The 20,394-nt window shown below is 42.0% G+C and overlaps 3 protein-coding genes and 1 long non-coding RNA gene across 4 annotated transcripts; 2 read left to right on the top strand and 2 right to left on the bottom strand.

Annotated features, from left to right (window-relative positions):
- Positions 1–413: 413 nt before the first annotated feature.
- lgals2b (lectin, galactoside-binding, soluble, 2b) lies at positions 414–3,902 on the top strand. The gene is made up of 4 exons (XM_058088336.1): positions 414–606; positions 2,904–2,977; positions 3,057–3,216; positions 3,586–3,902. The coding sequence occupies exons 1-4, from the start codon at positions 604–606 to the stop codon at positions 3,730–3,732; spliced, it is 384 nt and encodes a 127-aa protein (XP_057944319.1). The 5' UTR covers positions 414–603; the 3' UTR covers positions 3,733–3,902.
- A 70-nt stretch (positions 3,903–3,972) lies between these two features.
- Positions 3,973–6,578, bottom strand: uts2r4 (urotensin-2 receptor 4). The gene has a single exon (XM_058089467.1). It carries the CDS (start codon positions 6,303–6,305, stop codon positions 5,238–5,240), a length of 1,068 nt encoding a protein of 355 aa, XP_057945450.1. The 5' UTR covers positions 6,306–6,578; the 3' UTR covers positions 3,973–5,237.
- Positions 6,579–6,737: 159 nt separating this feature from the next.
- zgc:92360 (uncharacterized protein LOC436988 homolog) lies at positions 6,738–15,336 on the bottom strand. Its single transcript, XM_058089454.1, has 11 exons — positions 14,989–15,336; positions 11,996–12,126; positions 11,831–11,922; positions 11,094–11,176; positions 10,915–11,027; positions 9,818–9,964; positions 9,655–9,738; positions 9,519–9,581; positions 7,884–7,955; positions 7,513–7,741; positions 6,738–7,333 (listed from the first exon to the last, which is right to left on the bottom strand). The coding sequence occupies exons 1-11, from the start codon at positions 15,065–15,067 to the stop codon at positions 7,305–7,307; spliced, it is 1,122 nt and encodes a 373-aa protein (XP_057945437.1). The 5' UTR covers positions 15,068–15,336; the 3' UTR covers positions 6,738–7,304.
- Positions 10,607–12,959, top strand: LOC131139665 (uncharacterized). The gene is made up of 3 exons (XR_009132285.1): positions 10,607–11,041; positions 12,018–12,172; positions 12,405–12,959. It is a non-coding gene; the product is annotated as an uncharacterized LOC131139665 (long non-coding RNA).
- Positions 15,337–20,394: the final 5,058 nt, after the last annotated feature.

The raw sequence follows: 20,394 nt of genomic DNA, 5'->3' as shown, positions 1-20,394 counted from the left end.
TGAGTGTAAGGAACGCCTATTACAAAATACACACAGGCGATTGGCTACTTTGCTTTTGGTTACACCCACTTACAACTTCTATCCAATCAAGTGTCTCCAATTGAAATTGACGTCAGCGACTATGCTGAAACAGAAGAAAACAGCAATAAATAAAAAAACACCACACAATATTTAATTAAGAATTAAAAAATAAACGTTAATAAACGGAACAAGATTTAAAGAGTTAGATTTGCAGATGGAATCTAGTGAGAGCTAGTGCTCAGCTTGGATTGACACTCCTCTGCACTGTATCATACAGTCATTTTAAGCATGTACATTATCTAATTGACCAACAACTATCAATAATAGAATTGAAATTACATCCCGTGCATTATCTTTTCATTTTGCAAAACATTAGCAGGTAGGAAGTGCCACAGCAAACTTGTAGGCCTACCTAATACTCCCGTGCCGTCATTGGTGGGAAATGTTTTACTAGCTGACCCCTGCAGCGACCTGCCCCCTCCTGCATCAGCTCACCTGTGTTATATAAAGCAAAGAAACTGCCATCACGGGTCTCTGTCACTTGAGGCACGACCTGCAGAAGACCCACCGAAGACAGCCAAGATGGTAAGTGGAGCAATAAAGTTCACACCGGGCACACTCCTTATTTTTATTTATCACCCTTGAGAGATCAAATGAAATGTTACTACTCATGTCAATACTAATTTGGTCGTTCTGATGAGTTGTAATGTTGAATTGTAAAGTTTGTTATTATGTAACTATGTGTCTATATTGATATTGATGTGTATTTGTGCATAACGTGTCATGGAAATCATTAGGATAATAATAATGACATGCGACTGAGTATCTAGCTGTGTGTTGATGAGAGGCAACATTAAGTTATATTTTTATTGATTAGGAAAACAAACTGTATATTCCATGGATACAATTTGAAATCAGTAGTGTGGGTTTCATCCATTTCATAATAAGGGACGGCTGCACTTCATTCTGCATGTATTGTATTACGTTAGTTCCCAGAAGGTTCCCACTGAGGCGTGTCTTTATGCTTTTATTGTTTTATATGGCGGTGCATGCGGCGAACAAACAGCACCTTCCTGTTTCGGTGCTTTTTACAGCCGTGGTGTTCATGTTGCATCCTGGTTGATGATCAAAAATGACCATGATAAGAACACCTCTGATAATCATTTGTGGAACCACACCGCTTACCTGCACACACAATCACACCATATGAATATCTGCTCTGCTCATTACAAACTAATTGTAGTACTGTATAAAGTACTATAAATAAATACATAGATACGGGATATATCAGTCTGACAATCCAATGGCAACCTATCATCCATCCAACAGCCTTCCATACAACCATCAAGCAACCGGCCATCCTCGTATCCATCCATCCATCCATATATGTAACAAACATATTTCATCCATCCTTCCATCGATGAGGCATCTTCCATCCAAAAAACTGCCATCCATCCATCCATCCATCCATCCATCCATCCATCCATCCATCCATCCATCCATCCATCCATCCAACCATTCAACCACAATCCATCTATCACTGGCCCAACATCCATGGGAAATCTATCATCCATCCATTCATCCTTTCATTCATCCATGCTTCCGATATCCACCCATCCATTGACAACTCATCCAGTGAGTCCGGCCATCCAATCATGATGACGATGATGATGACAAGTCATCATTCATCCAACAGACTTCCATCCATCCATAATCTATCATCCATCCAACAATTTCCATACAACCATCTATTCATCCACTGTTAATCTACCATCCATCCAACCAATCACCAGTCCACTGACAATCATCCATCCATCCAACTTTCATCCATCCATTCATTCATCCATCCATCCATCCATCCAATAGCAATCCATCCAACAACATAATATTCATCAATCTCAAATGCAACCATTCATTGGCAAGTCATCATTCATCCAACAGACTTCCATTCATCCAACCATCTATTCATCCACTGTTAATCTACCATCCATCCAACCAATCACCAGTCCATTGACAATCATCCATCCAGTCAATTTTCATCCATCCATCTAACCATCCATCCATCCGTCCATCCATCAGCAAGTGTTCATCTATTCAACAAACTTCCAATCGGCAATCTATCATTGGACCATCATTGGATCTATCCATCCATCCATCCAATATGCACCCATCCATTGACAAGTCATCATTCATCCAACAAGCTTCCATCCATCCATCAGCAAACAACTATTGGTCCAACATCCATCTATCCATTGGCAATCAATCATCCATCCAACAACATCATATTCATCCATCCAATATGCACCCATCCATTGACAAGTCAGCCAGCCAGCCAGCCATCCATTCAATACATTCAAGACATCATTAATCCAACAAACTTTCATCCATCCACACTTTATCAGCCATCTATAAGCCTTCAATTCATCCATCCATTGGCAACCTTATATCCACCCATTCATCCAGCCATCCATCTTATGTGCACCCTTCCATTGACAAGTCTTCATCCATTCAACAAACTTCCATCCAACCATTAAACCGCGGTCTAACATCCGTCCTCACCCATCCATTCATGCAACCAGTGACAAGTTATCATTCATTCAACAGCCTTTCATCCATCCTTTGATATGATCCTTTATCAGCCGTCCAACTGTCCAGTGCTAATCCACCGTCCATCCAACCAATCATCCATCTCCTCACTCTCTATTATGCACCCAGCAGACATCCCAACATCCATCCATCCATTGACAATCTATCATTTATCTTTTACATCCATCCATTCACCAAAGCACAGACAAATCATCATCCATCCAACTATCCAACCACAAGTTGTCAGCAATCTACCATTGGTCCAACATCCATCCAACAGTTGTTGTCCTTCACAGAAAGTCAAGGACATGACCTTCAAGGAGGGGCACGAGTTCAAGATCAGGATCAAGCCCAAAGACGACTGCTGCACGTGAGTGCTCGCCATCAGCGCTTTTTTTTTTTTATTATCCTTGAATTAATCTGTCTAACACATTGTCCTCGCGGCTCAGCTTCGCCATCAACGTCGGCCACGACTCCGATAATATCGCCCTGCACTTCAACCCTCGCTTCGACGACGGCGTCATCGTGTGCAACTCCTTGTCTGGAGGCTGCTGGGGTGACGAGCACCGGGACAGCAACTTTGGCTTCACGCGAGGGGAGGAGTGCAAGGTGGGCCTTTTTTTAGGGGGTGTAAAAAGAAGACAAGCTCTGTTCATACGATGATATAAGCCAGGACATACAGTGACACTGAGTCTGGCTTAACTAAACTCTGCTCATGAGCGTTTAAGGATGTTTACTGGTGTCGTTAAAGTTCTTTTATTGGTCCGACACTCCAATCTTTAGACAAGGATCGTTAGTGGAGTCAGTATTTTGTACTATGCCTCCGCTAGGTAATAATCACAGGAAGCTTTATTGAGCCATAAAGCCACTTTTAAAGATAAGGGGTCTCCTTTGAGGTCCAAAGTCCAAGCAGGTCTTCTCTACATGGGTTGGCTTGAGCGAAAAACATTTGACTTTTCTCCTTTCACCTCCCTGCAGTTCTACATCAACTTCAACCATGAGGAGTTCTACGTCAAGCTGCCCGACGGCAGCATGATGAGCTTCCCCAACCGACTGGGAGACGTCAAGTACAAGTACTTCGACGTGAGCGGCGACGCCAGGATCGTCGGCATCAAGATCAAGTAGTAGCATACGTCAGCATGCGTAAACGTTCAAACCCGGACGCGACTCCTCCTTCATCTTAGGCTCCTGGAAATTGGGACTTTGCAGGAGTGACCTTGTAATAACATATAAAGACCTGCAGAGGGTGCCAGAACGCATCCTATCTCAGTGTACTGTAAAGTCTACTGCTTTGCTAATAAATGCCATAAAAATGTTCAATCTCTTTATTTGACTTCTTGACATATGACCAAATTATCTCCAACGTATGATTATATTATTTGTAAAGCATCATTTTGTAGCATAGTGTCTATTTGGAAGAGATACAAAGCAACCAAAATAAAAAGCAAAACGCGTGTGACATGGACACAAGGGACAATTAGTAGCAGGACGTGAAAGTACAAGAGGATGAGGAATGTTGCAAGACGTCAGGACATTCCCGGGAAGCCAATTGGGAATACTTAGAAAGCCCACATTTAATTATTTTTTTTAAACAAAATTACTGTTGTTCATTGCAAGATTTTAAAATATATATTTTTTAAACTACATTTATAAGACAAATATACTCACTTATAATTTATTTGGTTTAAGAAGAGGGTTTGGAGAATATTTATTATCATTTATTATAAGCGGTAGAAAATAAATTAATATTTTATTATTGATTTTCTTTTATTATTATTATTATTATTATTATTTTTGATTGGCTTGAAGAAATCACATGGTTCTATCACCTTATAACACGGGTGTCCAAAATGGAGCCTTGGGGGCCATTTACAGACATTTTTTTTATTGGCCCTTGGAACATTCCGGAAAATACAATTTAAAAAACAAACCACAAAAAGCAGCAAAAATGGCAAAGAACGTGTAGTAGTTTTATGAGAATAAATGCAAAATATTAGGAAAATATCCATACTAAGAGAAAACAATTGTATAAATAATGAAATATTAATGACTAAAAATGGCAGCTAGAATATTATGAAAAAAAACAAACAAACAGATTAGATAATAAAGTCTAAATATTGCGAGAATAAAGACATAATATGAAGAGACGAAAATTTACTTGAGAAAAGGAAAACAAATGAAATAAAAACATAACATAAACATAAACATAAAACATAATGTGTTTGTCACAGACCATGCAAATTATTATTCTTGAAATACAAAAAAAAACTTTGAGCATGTCTTCATGGATTGTTTTTAAAAAAAATTAAGAATGGAACCTGAAATATTGAATTTTTCAGCATGGAGCTTTGTGTGGAAAAAGTTTAAATCTTGCACAAACATACAAAATAGCACCATATGGTCATTAAGGGACTTAAAATATTCTATAAAAGGACCATTTTTGAGTATTTCCCAAGCCAAGATACAAGCCAGCTACTGACCGACAGCTTGCCAAATAGTGAGCTCATATATAGGCGTACTACTTTACTCCAATAACTTGAACACGCCAAATAGTGAGCATACCTGCACCTGCTTTCGTCAAGGTTTCTTTTCTGTTTGTTATTAAGAGAAGCGACACAGAGATTAGATGTTCAGTCGAGACTTCCACCTGGACTACGCGTCCTCGAGGGCGGGCTTACAGCTGAAATCGGCTCGGTCCTGCTCGAGGCGGCCGGCTGACCTTTCTGGGCCAGGTAGTCCTTGTAGTTCCGTGTGAGGAGCGTGTAGAGGAAAGGGTTGATGCAGCTGTTGCCGTATGTTAAGCACGTGACGAAGAAATTGACGTAATGGAGCGTGGACGAGGACAGCGCCTTGAGGGACTCCGCAGAGAAGAGCTGGGCCAGCTGCCACGCCCAGAAAGGCAAGAAACAAGCCCAGTAGGCCACCACGATGCTGAAGATCATGGAGATGACGCGATGTTTGAGTCCACGTCTTCTGGCTGAGCCGCTGCTTCCCGCCAGTCTGGCCTGTGCCGCCCAGTAGCGCCTGGCGAGGCCCACGTAGAGTCCGACGATGACTAACCCGGGGACAAGAACGCTTGTCAGGAAGAGGATGGTAACATAGGCCTTAAAGGCCTCCAGGGTCCAAGTCGGGAAGCACATCCGCTTGATCTCACCACTCGGAGATGGCTTGCCCTCCCGAAGTCGGATCATCACCATCATGGGAAGCGTGAGCATGAAGGCCGTGGCCCAGATGGCCGCCGCCGCCAGTTTCCGTCTGCGGGTAGAAGAATCGCGGGCGCTGAAGGGCCTGGCCACGGCACGGTAGCGCTCTAGACTCATGGCTACCAGGATGAAGATGCTGGCGTGCATGGTGAGGAGGTCCAGGCTCAGCAGGATGCGGCAGCCCACGTCGCCGAAGAGCCAGTCGTGGGCGAAGTAGGTACACACCACGAAAGGGATGGTGGACAGGTAGAGCAGGTCGGCGAGGGCCAGGTTCCCGATGTAGACGTACACGGAGCCCATGCGGCGCAGCGCGGCCGACCTCGTGATGACCAGGGTGTATGCGTTGCCCGCCACGCCCAGGACCCACATGACTAGCAGGGTGGAGCCCAGCAAGGATGTCACCCACAGACTGCCGGTGCCCTCTGAGGACCCAGCGTCTCCCGTGGCGTTGCTGGCACTGCGGTTCATTGCCGGTCCAAAAGTGCTCTTAGGCATTAAATTGTCTCCTTAGTCTGATCCAGTATTGTCACTTGAGGCCCAACTATTCCAAGCTGGGACACTTCCAGTACCTCCAGGAACAACATACCCCCCATGAGGACCATCAGCAGCTGAGTCCATGTCCAGCCGCCGATATCACGCATGGATCCTCACAGCTTCTTCTGGCGCTTTGGAGGTCGTCCCCGTCTTTTCTTCCTTTCCTCCTTTCCGTTTGTGGTTTTTCCTCAGCAGGGTGTCAAAGTTTTGTAAAGGAGTGTGCCTCATTATGCACCACACTTAACACGACTCTTTTCATTGGTGGAGACAAATAGAGGGCGTCGCTACAGTGTGGAGAACGGTTCTCATCCCTTTTTTGTAGAAATTAGTTGTACAAGTTTAAAAAAAAAAAGTAAAATATAGAAAACTACAACATGGAATTAAACAAAAAACTCCCCAAATAAACATTTTATTATTGGAAGCTCTAGGTTTTTCATATTGTCATGCCATATTTGAAAAAAAAAAAAAAAAAAACAGTAAGAAAGATATGAAACTACTTGATTACTATTTTGGGAGTGTCACCGTAGGACATCTGGTCAAAATAACTCCCTAGAAAACATGAACATAACTGTGGCAACAATAAAAAAATGAAAATAAATGTCAAATAAAACATATTTCCATGTTTAAGTACATAGTGTGAGACTTGGTTGTGACTAAATTAGCCACTGGAGGACGCCAATGCACCGTTGAACGGCCTATAAACAGGACAGTATGTCTATACAGTATGTGACAAACTATGACAAATGTGACTTTCTACCTCTTCGTCTGGCCAACAAAACCTCCACTTTACTTAACTCTAACGAGAGACAATACTATTAAAAAATGTTGATGTTTGTATGACACTTTTCAGTCAATAATGATAACAATTAGACTGACTCACATGACTGACCATGTTTTGGAATACTTTGCACTGAAGTCCTGGTTGGTGACGACGAGGGGTGGGGCGCCTCCTCTGGTCAGTCAGTGTCGGTGCTTGAACAAAGCCTCCACTGGGACAAAAACACACAAAGAAAGAAAGAAATAACATTTATTCTCATGTCCAAAGGAAAATGACATAATAATTCACGACACATGCATGGAAAAAATGATGAGACATGAAAACGTTTTCTATTCTGTGCATTATAAAGATATAAAAGAGCTAAAAAGACGAAGCTAAGAATGCACGTACTGGTGTACTCCTGCGGGGACATCTGAGCGCTCATGACGTCATTGAAGTGTTTGAGCCAGTCCTGCTGCTCGGCCTCCGTCTCGCACGTGAACAGGAAGCAGCGCTCGGGCGTGACGATGGTGATGCCGTGCTGCCAGGCGCCGTTGCAGTAGGTGCCGGCGGGAAGGCCGGCTGAGGCGCTGTAGTTGTCTTTGGTGCCCAGAAACACCTCGCCTTTGGCGAAGGCGTCCTGCATGGAAAAACGGTTAGCACGACTACAAATAGAAATACAGTTACACCTCAGTTATGGCCGCCCCGGTTAACATTTAGGGCAAAAAAAATTTCACACCACTGTATGCATGTATGTGTGTGTGTGTGTGTTACTGTCCTACCAGAGGGTCTTTGTAGTACATGAGTCGTCTCTGGTCCAAAGTGAACCAACGCTTCTTAAAGCCTTCTGTTTGCTACACAAACACACAAAAGACACAATCAGACCAACAACAATGGCAGCATTGTATTTGGATTGACCTGTTATTAGTCAACAGTACAGTCATTTAAACACACCGTCTGCTAAACTATGGAAGAACAACATACTTAGCTGAATTGCATTCGCATGTCCCCTTGATTCATGTTCACACCATAAAAGTGAATGACACTTGATTTGAGGCCTTTTAATAACAAATCATCAGAGGGAAGTCGTTTAAATCTTCCATATTACATTTGAAATCCTAAAGCCAAATGTTCACATCAGTGCAATGGCATCAAACACTCGCTAGAGCTTAGGGAACCCGCCCTCTATCCACGTGTTTATGTCTTTGATGATCTTGTTAGCCAGCTTGTCTCCGTGGACACGCTGTCTGCATGAAAGCACACGTACACATTCTGTGCACAATAGATGGATGGAAGGATGGATGGATGGATAGATAGATAGATAGATAGATAGATAGATAGATAGATAGATAGATAGATAGATAGATAGATAGATAGATAGATAGATAGATAGATAGATAGATAGATAGATAGATAGATAGATAGGTAGAGCAGTAAAATTGCCAACGAAATGTCGTTGCCTGGCTCCTGTATAATAATAAATAATAATAATAATAATAATAATGTGAGGGCGGCGGTCGAGTGGTTAGCGCACAGACCTCACAGCTAGGAGACCAGGGTTCAATTCCACCCTCGGCCATCTCTGTGTAGAGTTTGCATGTTCTCCCCGTGCATGAGTGGGTTTTCTCCGGGTACTCCGGTTTCCTCCCACATCCCAAAAACATGCTAGGTTAATTGGCGACTCCAAATTGTCCATAGGCATGAATGTGAGTGTGAATGGTTGGTTGTCTATATGTGCCCTGTGACTGGCTGGTCACCAGTACAGCGTGTACCCTGCCCCTCGCCCAAAGACAGCTGGGACAGGAAAAGCGGTAGAAAATGAATGAATGAATAAAAATGTGGAGAATAAATAGATGACATCATATATGAACAACAATGTACAGCGTAAACAGTAAATTGCACAAATAATTTAAAGAATTAAACAATGGCTGCTTGTGTTGGGAATTATTAGCAAGGACAATGCTCTAACTGCACTCTACTGTTTTTCGGCACCTGCTGCAGAAATGCTAGTCAAAGATCCACTATACGACAGGAGCGCTCTGCTGGTTTGAAAAGACCTACTGCAAAAAATCCATTCATTCATTCATTCATTCATTCATTCATTTTCTACCACTTATCCTCACGAGGGTTACAGGGGGTGCTGGAGCCTATCCCAGCTGTCTTCAAGCGAGAGGTGGGGTACACCCTGGACTGGTGGCCAGCCAATCACAGGGCACATATAGACAAACAACCATTCACACTCACATTCATACCTATGGACAATTTGGAGTCGCCAATTAACCTAGCATGTTTTTGGAATGTGGGACACAGAGATGGCCGAAAAAAAATCAAATGCAAATCAAAGATCCTCTACATAACAAGAGGGTTCTGCTGTTTTTAGGCAAAAACATTGATACAGACACACTTGGAGGACTCACCCTGGGCCCCGTCTTCTCCATGTATCCCTCCTTCAGGAAGTTGCGGGTGAGTTTGGGTACCAGCTGGGGGTTTCAAACAGACAAAGTCACACAAGTTGACAGGAAGCGCGAGGACAAATCATTGTATTGCGCTGACCTCTGAGTCGGTGGCTCCGGGGAAGGCCACCTTCATGTAGTGAAGCTGAACGGCTCGGATGGAGTTGAACCAGTCTACAATTTCCTGCAGGAAGAACATCAGGAGTCAGGGTTTTGATGGCGCCACACCGGCGACCCCGCAACCCCCCCCACCTGAGGCGGACCTTGCCGTTGTCGTGGTAGAGGAAGATGTTGCGGGTGCTGTAGTCTTTGAGGTACGTGATCTGCAGACCGTTGGGGTGTCCGATCTTCTCGGGCTGGAAGGTGGCGTTGATGGAGTCGACCTTGATCACAGCTTTGGGTTCCTTGGCCTGCACGATTGGATTGGTTTTTATTACTGTATTATTACTGTATTAACACTGCTTCGCTTTTATAATATTCATTCATTCATTCATTTTCTACCGCTTTTTCCTCACGAGGGTCGCAAGGGATGCTGGAGCCTATCCCTGTCTTCGGGCAAGAGGCGGGGTATACCCTGGACTGGTGGCCAGCCAATCACAGGGCACATATAGACAAACAACCATTCACACTCACATTCATACCTATGGACAATTTGGAGTGGCCAATTAACCTAGCATGTTTTTGGAATGTGGGAGGAAACCGGAGTACCCGGAGAAAACCCACGCAGAGATAGCCAAGGATGGAATTGAACCCTGGTCTCCTAGCTGTGAGGTCTGCGCGCTAACCACACGACCACCGTGCTGCCCACTTTTATAATATTATCTGAGATAATTTTGTGTAATTTTACAAGAATAAGGTCAAAATATTAGAATTAAAATAAAGAAATAAAAATAAAATAAATAAAAAATGTTTCATCATACTTGACATTATGTCACATGATACAAACATCCTTAAACCAAAACATACCATAAATGTTCTTTCCCACCCCCATGAAAGTAGACTATTTCAAATTAGCCCGCTTAGAACATTACCGCCACTTGTAATGAAACAAAAGTCGTCATTCGGCCAGGGAACGTTTCACACCCCAGAGACTTTAAAAGAGATAAAACGCTCCGTTAGTTTTATTCCGGGAAGCTTTAGGGCGTTATCTCCCAGATATAGACCGACATTTGCAGTGAATTCTGATTTGTTTTCATGGTGTGAAAGTGTATGTTGAAACAGGTTCAGTACGCCAAAGAAAATAGTGCTAACACTTGCTGTTGTAATTGTTTCTTTGACAAATGCTTGGCTGATTTGTTTCAACACGTCCAGTCCAGACTGCGCTCTACACGCGCGCGTGTGTGTAGGTGTGTGTGCTTACGTCATATTTGGTGAAGTACTTCAGCGTCCCTTCCCTCTCCGACAGGACAAATCGCCTACTGAGGAACTGTCCGTTGTCCCGCCCTCTCTTCATCAAGGCACCGTCTCGAGTACCTGCAGGATCAAAGGTCAGTGTGTGTTGATGTTTGTGTCTATGTGTCTATGTGTGTGTTCACTTGCCTTCCTCGTACGTAAACGTCTTCGCAAGATCTGTGAATTCCTTACGCTCATACTTTGCTCGTATCCACTGCTCTTTCAGTACCCTGAAGGCATCCACAAATTGACGACACAATGTTCACTAAAACAAAACTAAACCAAAGTAACCAATTTTTAAAGTAAACCAAACTAAACTGAACCAAACTTAAACAAATACAAAACTAAATAAAAACTACATTCAACCAAAATAAATGAAAACTAAATAAATATGAACTAAACAAAAAAAGAAAACCAAAAAATTAAGCAAAATAAATCAAAGTAACTCAACCTAAACTCAAATTGAACACAAATGAAACAAAATGAACAACACCCCCAACAAATGAATACAAAATCAAATTAAACATATCTAAAACAAACCAAAAAGAACTAAATTGAACAAATATAAATTAAATAAACTGAACTAAGCCAAAATCAAATAAACTAAACCATTTTAAACTAAAACAAACTATACTAAACCAAAATAACAAAAAACAATCTAATCAGTTTTTAAACTAAAGCAAACTAAACTAAACTAAAGTAAACTAAAATTAAACTAAATAAATATGAACTAGATAAAAATAAACCCAACTCCTTTAAACCAAAATGACAGAAAACCAAATCAAAATAAATGTAAATAAATATAAGTGACCTAAATCAAACTTACTTTTGATTTATGAATTAGGGTCCCAAAAATCACGTGTGTCCGTGCTATGCTTACTCACTGGCAGTCTTTATGTGAAGGTTTATAGTAGTAGACGGGGACAGCGGCCTCGTATTTGCTCTTCATCACCTCGTTACCGTTCTCTGCCATGAACTGACAACACGCACATTTTGGAATGATATGAATGATATTTACACCCTGCTTTCATGAGTGCTGATGACCTCACCTGCACCTCGTGGTCTTCCCAGTGGGACAAACCCAGGGACTTCACCTTGCTCACATCCGGGATGTTGCGGTGGATCCCGGAACAGGCCAGACAGATGAAGACGCCCAACGAGGGGGAACCCCAGTCTGGATCTGTGCAAAGAGAACAGGACAGCATTGTTATTGAACAGTGTGCACTGTGAGTCTCAGAAAATGTGGCTTTGTTTAGAACTTTTGGTGCCTACGCAGAAAAGAAATGCTAAAATACTCAACACATCTTGCTCATGTTAGATTTTTAAAGGATTACATGTTGACGGTTACATAAAAACACACAAAAATGTCAGCTTGTGTTCCGTCTGCAGTACTTGATGTCAAACTTTGGCTGCCTTCGCTTGCTCTTATCTCACTAGCAAACATTCTTATCGTTACAGCACAGTAACACGGTCCGCCTTGGAAGAACACAGCATTCCTTAAAGAAGATCAAGCCAAATGAGAAGAAGCAGAAAGTCAAAAACAAACAAACAAAAACAATAAAAAGTATGGGCTGTCAAAAATAACACATTACGAGCAGTAACTTTAAAGGAAAACTACACTTTTTTGCCCATCATCCACGAACACACGTCTTTCTAAAGATATAAAAACAGCTAAAAAGAGACAAGTAATTCATGCATGTAACGGGACACATCTATTCTGTCGAGAAATAGGCAGCTCCAAGCCTTACCTTTTTAGGCTCTGTGAGCGAGTGTGTGATGAAGCTATTTGCTAGCCGGCTAGCAGCTAGCAGGTATGGCATCACTATGGCAGTAACGTAGTTCTTTGAGGCAATGTAAATGTTAGGAATCTGTAGGAATCCGGAAGTGAGAAGGGTGCTAAGAAAGCTAATTCTTATAAATTTCTGACTTTATTTCTCTTAAATTTATTTTATTTTCTCTTAATGTATGATCCTTGTTAATTTACAAAATTTGTCAAAATTTACAACTTAATTCTGAAAAATGTACAACTTGTTAATGATTTTTTTTTAATCTGAAATTTACAACTTTATTCTAATAAATTATTACTTTTATCCTCATAAATGTATGACCTTATTTTTTCTCATAAATCTATTACTTTTTTCTCATAAATGTACAACTTAATTCTCATAAATGTACAACTTAATTCTTATTAATTAAAAATAAAAATCAAAAATGAAACAAAAGACTATAATGCTTGGCAAGGCACACACGACTGTGATGAGGACAAACTGATTAGCGTCCCTGAACACATCGACAGCAGCATCATTTATGTATGGCAAACTCGCAAACATGTTTATCCATTCGGCGCGGGGACAACGTTCTCGAGGTGAGTTCAGGGACACTTTGAACATCACAGCATCTTTATTACGAGTGTATGTGTGCTGTAAATGAACAAAGACAAATTGCCTATTGCAGTCACTGCTCATAAGAAGACAGTTAAAGGGTGATGCAAATGTTCTGCTACCATTAAAGGTACTATAGGTAATTATGTTTCAGACGTATACAATCTTTTAGCTTGAGTTCATTTGGTGCTATTAACATATTCAACTATCACAAACAAAGGGGGAAGTAGAAAGGCGTGGCACAAACTAATAAGAAGGGAAGTGTCTCATTTATTATAGCTGTGACAAACAACAATAACATATGGTGATGCAATAAATTTACAGGGACTTAAATGACCCTGTTATACAATAACAATCAGCGCACATGGCAGCTAAGGCTATATTTGATTTGCGGCTACATGTATCTGGGATAGGCTCCAGCACGGATAAGCGGGAGAAAATGAATGAATGAATGAGGACTAATGACTCAGCTTGATGTGCTTCATGTGTTAGGTTCCATTTACTGTCACTACAGTGACACCTAGGGGACAAGAGGATCACTTGCATGTTGTAAATGCTTTCATACAGGGATGTCCAATTTTAAAATAATACAATTTAACAGTAATTTTACAAAAATAAAGTAAAAATATTAAGAGATAATCTAACCAGCCAAATCTCTCTTTGACTTTGGACCTTTTGACATCTGGGATCCATCTTTGAGGGGGGTACTGTCGCGTCCTATGTGGTAGTAACAGTAATTTTACAAAAATAAAGTAAAAATATTAAGAGATAATCTAACCTGCAAATTTCCCCACTGAGTGACGAATAAAGGCATTTCTTATCCCTCTTTGACTTTGGACCTTTTGACATGTGGGATCCATCTTTGAGGGGGGTACTGTCGCGTCCTGTGTGGCAGCCTGCATGACAGCTTGTTTATGTTCTATTATTTTGTAGTTCCTCCCTTTTTTGCCTTGTGTTTTGTCCTGTACGCTTTTCGTTCTGGTGACCCACAACTACCACAAATTTTCTTTTCTTTCAGTTGTTGGCGCATTGCTGTCATGATGCTGTTTCTTTGTTCTTGCTTTTTTTTTTTTTTTTTTTACCAAGACTGGTTACAAGCCAAAACATGACAAATATTGTAGTGGCAAGTTATCACTAAGACGTTTGGACATCCCTGCTTCAATTCAATGCTGGGGGCATTAAGCATTAAGAGCAGCGTTAGCTTAGCGGGGGCCCACATTTAAACACTTTTAAACACATTTAAACAGCTTGGCAACTTCTCCGCCTCTCTGCTGTATGACCTTTGCCTATTTGTGCAGCAGTAAAACAAGCTAGCTTCCCATAAAACAAACACTGCAAGTAACTTCATTGATTCATTGAACTAAACTGTGGAGTCTTCTTCCTTCCTCCACATGCCAACACAGACAACCAGAGCAAGGTGAGGGCGTGAGCAACATGTTCCGACTCGCACTGACTTTTAGTCCACAAGCCTCCAGGTTGCAAAAAACACACACGCATACAACTAAAGTGTTTTTTGTTTTTTTTCCTGGACACCGCAAAAATAACAATTAATGACTTTAAAAAGCACAAAATCACATACCAAAAGACAAAGTGTTGTAGTGTAGTTAGTTTTCATGACAGGAGAAGAGACATCAGACAAGAGGGACATGGTGTCCACTCACCTGGCGCGCCACAGTCAGCACAGGTGTCGTTTCCTGGTCTTTGCAGGATCTCCCTGAAGGCCCGTTCATTCCGAGACATGATGGACAGATCAAATGTTCTTGTACGCAGAAACAGACAACAATGGTGGTGGTGGTGGTGGTGGGGGGGGTCTCCCAAGGTGTGCCTCTTCCCCCGCCGGAAGTACGCCTTCAGCTGGACTACAGGATCACAAAGTCCTCATAGTGAGGGCGTCCATGCGGCTCATACAGGAGACACACTTCTTAGCCTGTAAATTCCTACACTGACGCTGTGTGTGTGTGTGTGTAACCTGAGACAAGGAAGTGCATTACAGAGGTTGTGCAGACTTGTTTTTTTCCACGTTATTGCACAAAAAGGTTGCTGCGCAAGCGCGGTTGGTGCACCTCAGAACCAGCAGAATCGCTGAATGTCCACTGGAAAGTTTACCCGAGTGGTCGAAAATTTGAATGTCAGTGATTTAAGTTATTTACATTCATTAAAAAATAATAAAATAAATATATATATGCACTCCGGTTTCCTCCCAAATTCCAAAAACATGCTAGGTTAATTGACGACTCCAAATTGTCCATAGGTATGAATGTGAATGTGAATGGTTGTTTGTCTATATGTGCCCTGTGATTGGCTGGCCACCAGTCCAGGGTGTACCCCGCCTCTCGCCCGAAGACAGCTGGGATAGGCTCCAGCAACCGCCGTGACCTTGTGAGGAAAAGCGGTAGAAAATGAATGAATATACATATATATGCATTTCAGATTATTATTGATGCATGAAATCACATAATTGTCATATTTCATAATCATGTTTCCTTTTTTCATTTAGTCATGCAATTGACATGTTAACATGTATTCTGTATTTTTTTATTATATTATTATGTTTTTTAACTCTGTGAAGTATGTCTTCTTGTTGTATCTCATTGTGACCACTAGATGGAAGTGTTGCCATGAGTACTCATGCAAGGACTACTGTGATGTTTACATCCACTAATGTTAGCCTAATGATAAATATTTCATAATGCATTTTAGTCCTGGTGCTCGTGTGAGCATATCTAGCGTATTCCCTTGTCTGAAAATCTATCTCATTTATTTTTTTGCTATTTTTTTCATCCATGAACCCTAGAGAACCTCGTTTGTTTGTAACAGTAACGTTTGTTACTGTTAGCTAGCTTCGATTTCAGTTTTGTGATTTTTGATGGTGAACTTTATGATGACGCCGACAAGTGTGGTGTTGGTGTTTCTACCTTACACCAGAAAAGCGGGCATCCATGTTGCTGACATCAACACATCCATTTCTCCTTGTTCTCCTCTTCTGTTATCATCTTCCCGGTTTCAAGACCTGCGTGTAATGTGTAGCCCAGTCACAATCACACCGTTCAAGCGTGCACTTCGCTCCGACTCGCAATACGTCCTGATCCTTTGCATCATTCCGCTTGATGAAACAGGAAGTGGAAACTATAGAATGAAGAACAGTCCAGTCGACATGAAGAAGACATAAAAAGCGGAGTTAGTTTGGGATCAAGAACGGGAAGGAGAGATTGTGAGAGCGAGTAAGAGGCTTTTGGCAGAGTCTGTCATGGAGTTAATGAGCTTTTGCCGCTTCCGATCATCCAGCCGCCTTTCGGAAGCATGGCCTTTGCATACAAAAAGATCATTAACTCTCTGGCCGTGTTCTATATGCAACTAGCTGCTACGTTGTCTTAAAAATAGACCAAAGAAAATGAGAGCAAGTGGAGCATCCTGGCTAGGTGACAAGTCATAGATCGTCTTTGTTTACCATCATTAAGGGCTTCATGCCCGGAAAAAGTTAGGAAGGCGTTGGAAGTGGGGATAAAAGATCTTCGGTATTAATTAAAAGCATCCTTGACTCATCTTGGCCAGCCCTCACCTGAACATCAGTGATGGGGTTTCTGCTCGGCTGAGCAAAAAGGGCAAAAGGGTTTAACGAGCTGGGTCATGGTGCAACCTGTTAGGTTGAGGACTGACAGTCGGGCAAAAAGGGAGGTGAAGAAAAAATGATTTTACCCGCCCTCTTGGTTTTTACTCTACAGGAATGGATGAAGCGGATCTCAGGGGGACACGTGGACAGATTTATGGGGTCGAGCTTCATCCGGATCCAGAATTCATCAAAACAATGACAAAATGTCCACTCTGGATTGGATCTGGATCATTATAGAGCACCGATGCGCTTCATTCGTTCGGGGTTTGATTGAAAATTATGAGCTGGGGTGAAAAAGGTTAGTTTAATCAAACTGAGGATGAGCTATTGCAATAGTAATAGTAATCTGTTGCGAACAGCAACAGAACCAATGCAAGCACACCCGACAACAAGTGTCCCAAGGGTGTCCAAACTGCATCTTTATTGGCCCGCAGCACATTCGAAAATTATAATTTACAAAAAATTTTAAAATTAGCAGTAATTTTACAAGATTAAAGTAAAAATATTAAGAGAAAACAGTTGTAAACATGCTAGGTGAATTGGCGACTCCAAATTGTCCATAGGTATGAATGTGAGTGTGAATGGTTGTTTGTCTATATGTGCCCTGTGATTGGCTGGCCACCAGTCCAGGGTGTAGAAGACAGCTGGGATAGGCTCCAGCACCCCCGCAACCCTCATGAGGATAAGCGGTAGAAAATGAATGAATGTTTTGCTGTAAATGTATTCCAGTGCTAGGGGAGGCTATTGTGGGGCGGACAGGAAGCGACGTCGGGGGTCCAAAGTTGCCTTTTAGTTTGGCTTGGGTTACGGTGGCAACAGTAGACTGTGTTAGGGATTATTGTGCATGTTGTGTCTCACCCAAGATTACAGTAACATTACAGACATCTAGTGGTCAGTGGAGCATACTACATCTACCTTTTTCTTGTTGGATTGCAACTCATTCATTCATTCATTTTCTACTGCTTATCCTCACGAGGGTCGCGGGGAGTGCTGGAGCCTATCCCAGCTGTCTTTGGGCGAGAGGCGGGGTACACCCTGGACTGGTGGCCAGCCAATCACAGGGCACATATAGACAACAACCATTCACACTCACATTCATGCCTATGGACAATTTGGAGTGGCCAATTAACCGAGCATGTTTTCGGAATGTGGGAGGAAACCGGAGTACCTGGAGAAAACCCACGCATGCACGGGGAGAACATGCAAACTCCACACAGAGATGGCCGAGGGTGGAATTGAACACAAGTCTTCTAGCTGTGAGGCCTGCGCTAAACACTCGGCCGTCGTTATATACTGCTCATAACGATGAAAAATATATTTTTATAAAACTGTTCTGAGGTGCTAAAACATCCACTAATGCTACTAAAAAAGGTGCAAATGTCAGCTTTAAAACAAGAAAAGATACATTCATGTTCATGCTGCTGAGGCATCATGCTGGATTATCCACCTTCGCCCTGAAGGGCGGAACATTATTATTATTTTTAAGAGGTTTATGCTCCTTATATAACATAGAGGTCACATGATTGGCCATCAACGTGACACTAAGAGAGAGAAAATGTCTTCTTCCGCTCGGAGGTGATGAGTGGACCCTATATCATATATGTCTATAATGTGTGTGCGTATGTGTATAGAGATACACACACACACATTCAATATACCATACATTGACTGTGTGGCAAAAGGAGAAAAATGAGATTTGTGTCGAATAAAGTGCACATTGTGGTTGTTTTTCAATAAATTGTTTTTAATTTGACTTGCAGTCATGGTGCTGTTTGCCAACCTTAATTCTTCATGCGATAACAAGACGTACTGTATAAGACGTGTCACGATTTTTCATTTTTATTATTCATTTATCATCCAGTTTTCTGAGAATGTGTGTAGAAATAAGAGTTGTGGAGTTCTATAGAGCAGCTACACACAATAACACACACAGAAAGCTTTCTAGAGCTTCCAGAATCTGATTTTTCACGTTCATGTTCACAAAAACAGTCCCGTGTGAAATACCGTTGACAGATGAAAATATATTTCTCTTGCTGCAATAACGGGCTGCACCGTGGACGAGTGTTTAGCGCGCAGACCCGAGTTCAATTTTCAAATTTTCATGTTCTCCCCGTGCAGTCTCCGGGGACTCCGGTTTCCTCCCACATTCCAAAAACATGCTAGGTTAATTGGCGACTCCAAATTGTCCATAGGTATGAATGTGAGAGTGAATGGTTGTTTGTCTACATGTGCCCTGTGATTGGCTGGCCACAAGTCCAGGGTGTGCCCCGCCTCTCGCCCGAAAACAGCTGGGATATGCTCCAGCAACCCCTGCGACCCCTGTGAGGATATGCGGTAGAAAATGAATGAAATTAATCAATGCTCCAAAAAGAGACGCAGAGCTGGGGGAGGGGCAGAGAGTGTATTGCCCATATAAGGAAGCCCGCTCCTCTGTGACATCACAAAGGAACAGTTTTGCAACGCCTTCTGAAACCGAGCATTTTGAGCCATCCCAAACTTTTTTCAGGGCTCACTTCCAAAAGCGCAAACCTCTATATCGAAAAATGTCTTTACGTTTCTATTTTAAACAACCTTTTTAAAAAAATATTTTTGCTTTTTTTCTGCTCTTGACATAAAAACATCTTTGGCTCTACTGACATTCAAAAAAAGTGACAGATTAAAGCTGAAATCCACCCAGCTCTTCTCTGTGTTGACATTTCTTACCCTCCAAATTGTTTGTTCCCTCGAGACATTTTGCGCTCTTTCCTCACCACCGTTGGCTAATTTCACCGCATCTGTTCTCCTTTTCATGAGGCGCCATGTGTGACTACAAATGAAGGGCACACATGGCATGCGCACACGTGGAAAGCGTGTTCCAGCATCAGCAAGCGGGCTTAAAGAGGGTGAGTGCAAACATGTTGGAAAAAGAAGCATGCTGTTAGCGTGACCTGAGCAGCACTTTACCGGCCTGCTGCTAGCAATCAGCTAGCTACATGTTGCCACACGGACCAATATTACATTGCTCTGCCAGTTTTACACCACAACACTCGACAATGACATTGTGCTGTCCTCACAACAGTGTCTTGTATGCCGCTAGACAGCCAGCGAGCCAATGAAGAAAACTCCGCACACAAGGCTTGCTTTTCTTGCTTTATGAAGCTTTCTTGTAAAAATAAGTGGTAACTGAAACATACAGAAAGAATAAAATAAAATTCCAATACTGTTCATGTTGCAGGCTAAACACACATCAGCTAACAGTTAGCTAACACACGTACATTAGCTGCAAATGCAAGCTAGCAGTAGCATGAAGTTAGCCAACTTGACAAAACAAGTACAACTTTTGAAATAGAAAATGCATCTATGTAAGTGCTTTATACACCAATATATTTACAAGGACGATAATTTCCCAAGAAACACGCCTTTAGAACAACTTTTAATGTGTTTATGAGGATTTCCGTCTCGTTTCTGCCGTGAGGCC

Source organism: Doryrhamphus excisus, chromosome 1 (genome assembly GCF_030265055.1).
Source record: "Doryrhamphus excisus isolate RoL2022-K1 chromosome 1, RoL_Dexc_1.0, whole genome shotgun sequence".
NCBI lineage: Eukaryota > Metazoa > Chordata > Actinopteri > Syngnathiformes > Syngnathidae > Doryrhamphus > Doryrhamphus excisus.
The sequence above is the reverse complement of the archived record's forward strand: the minus strand, read 5'-3'. Positions and strand labels throughout refer to the sequence as shown.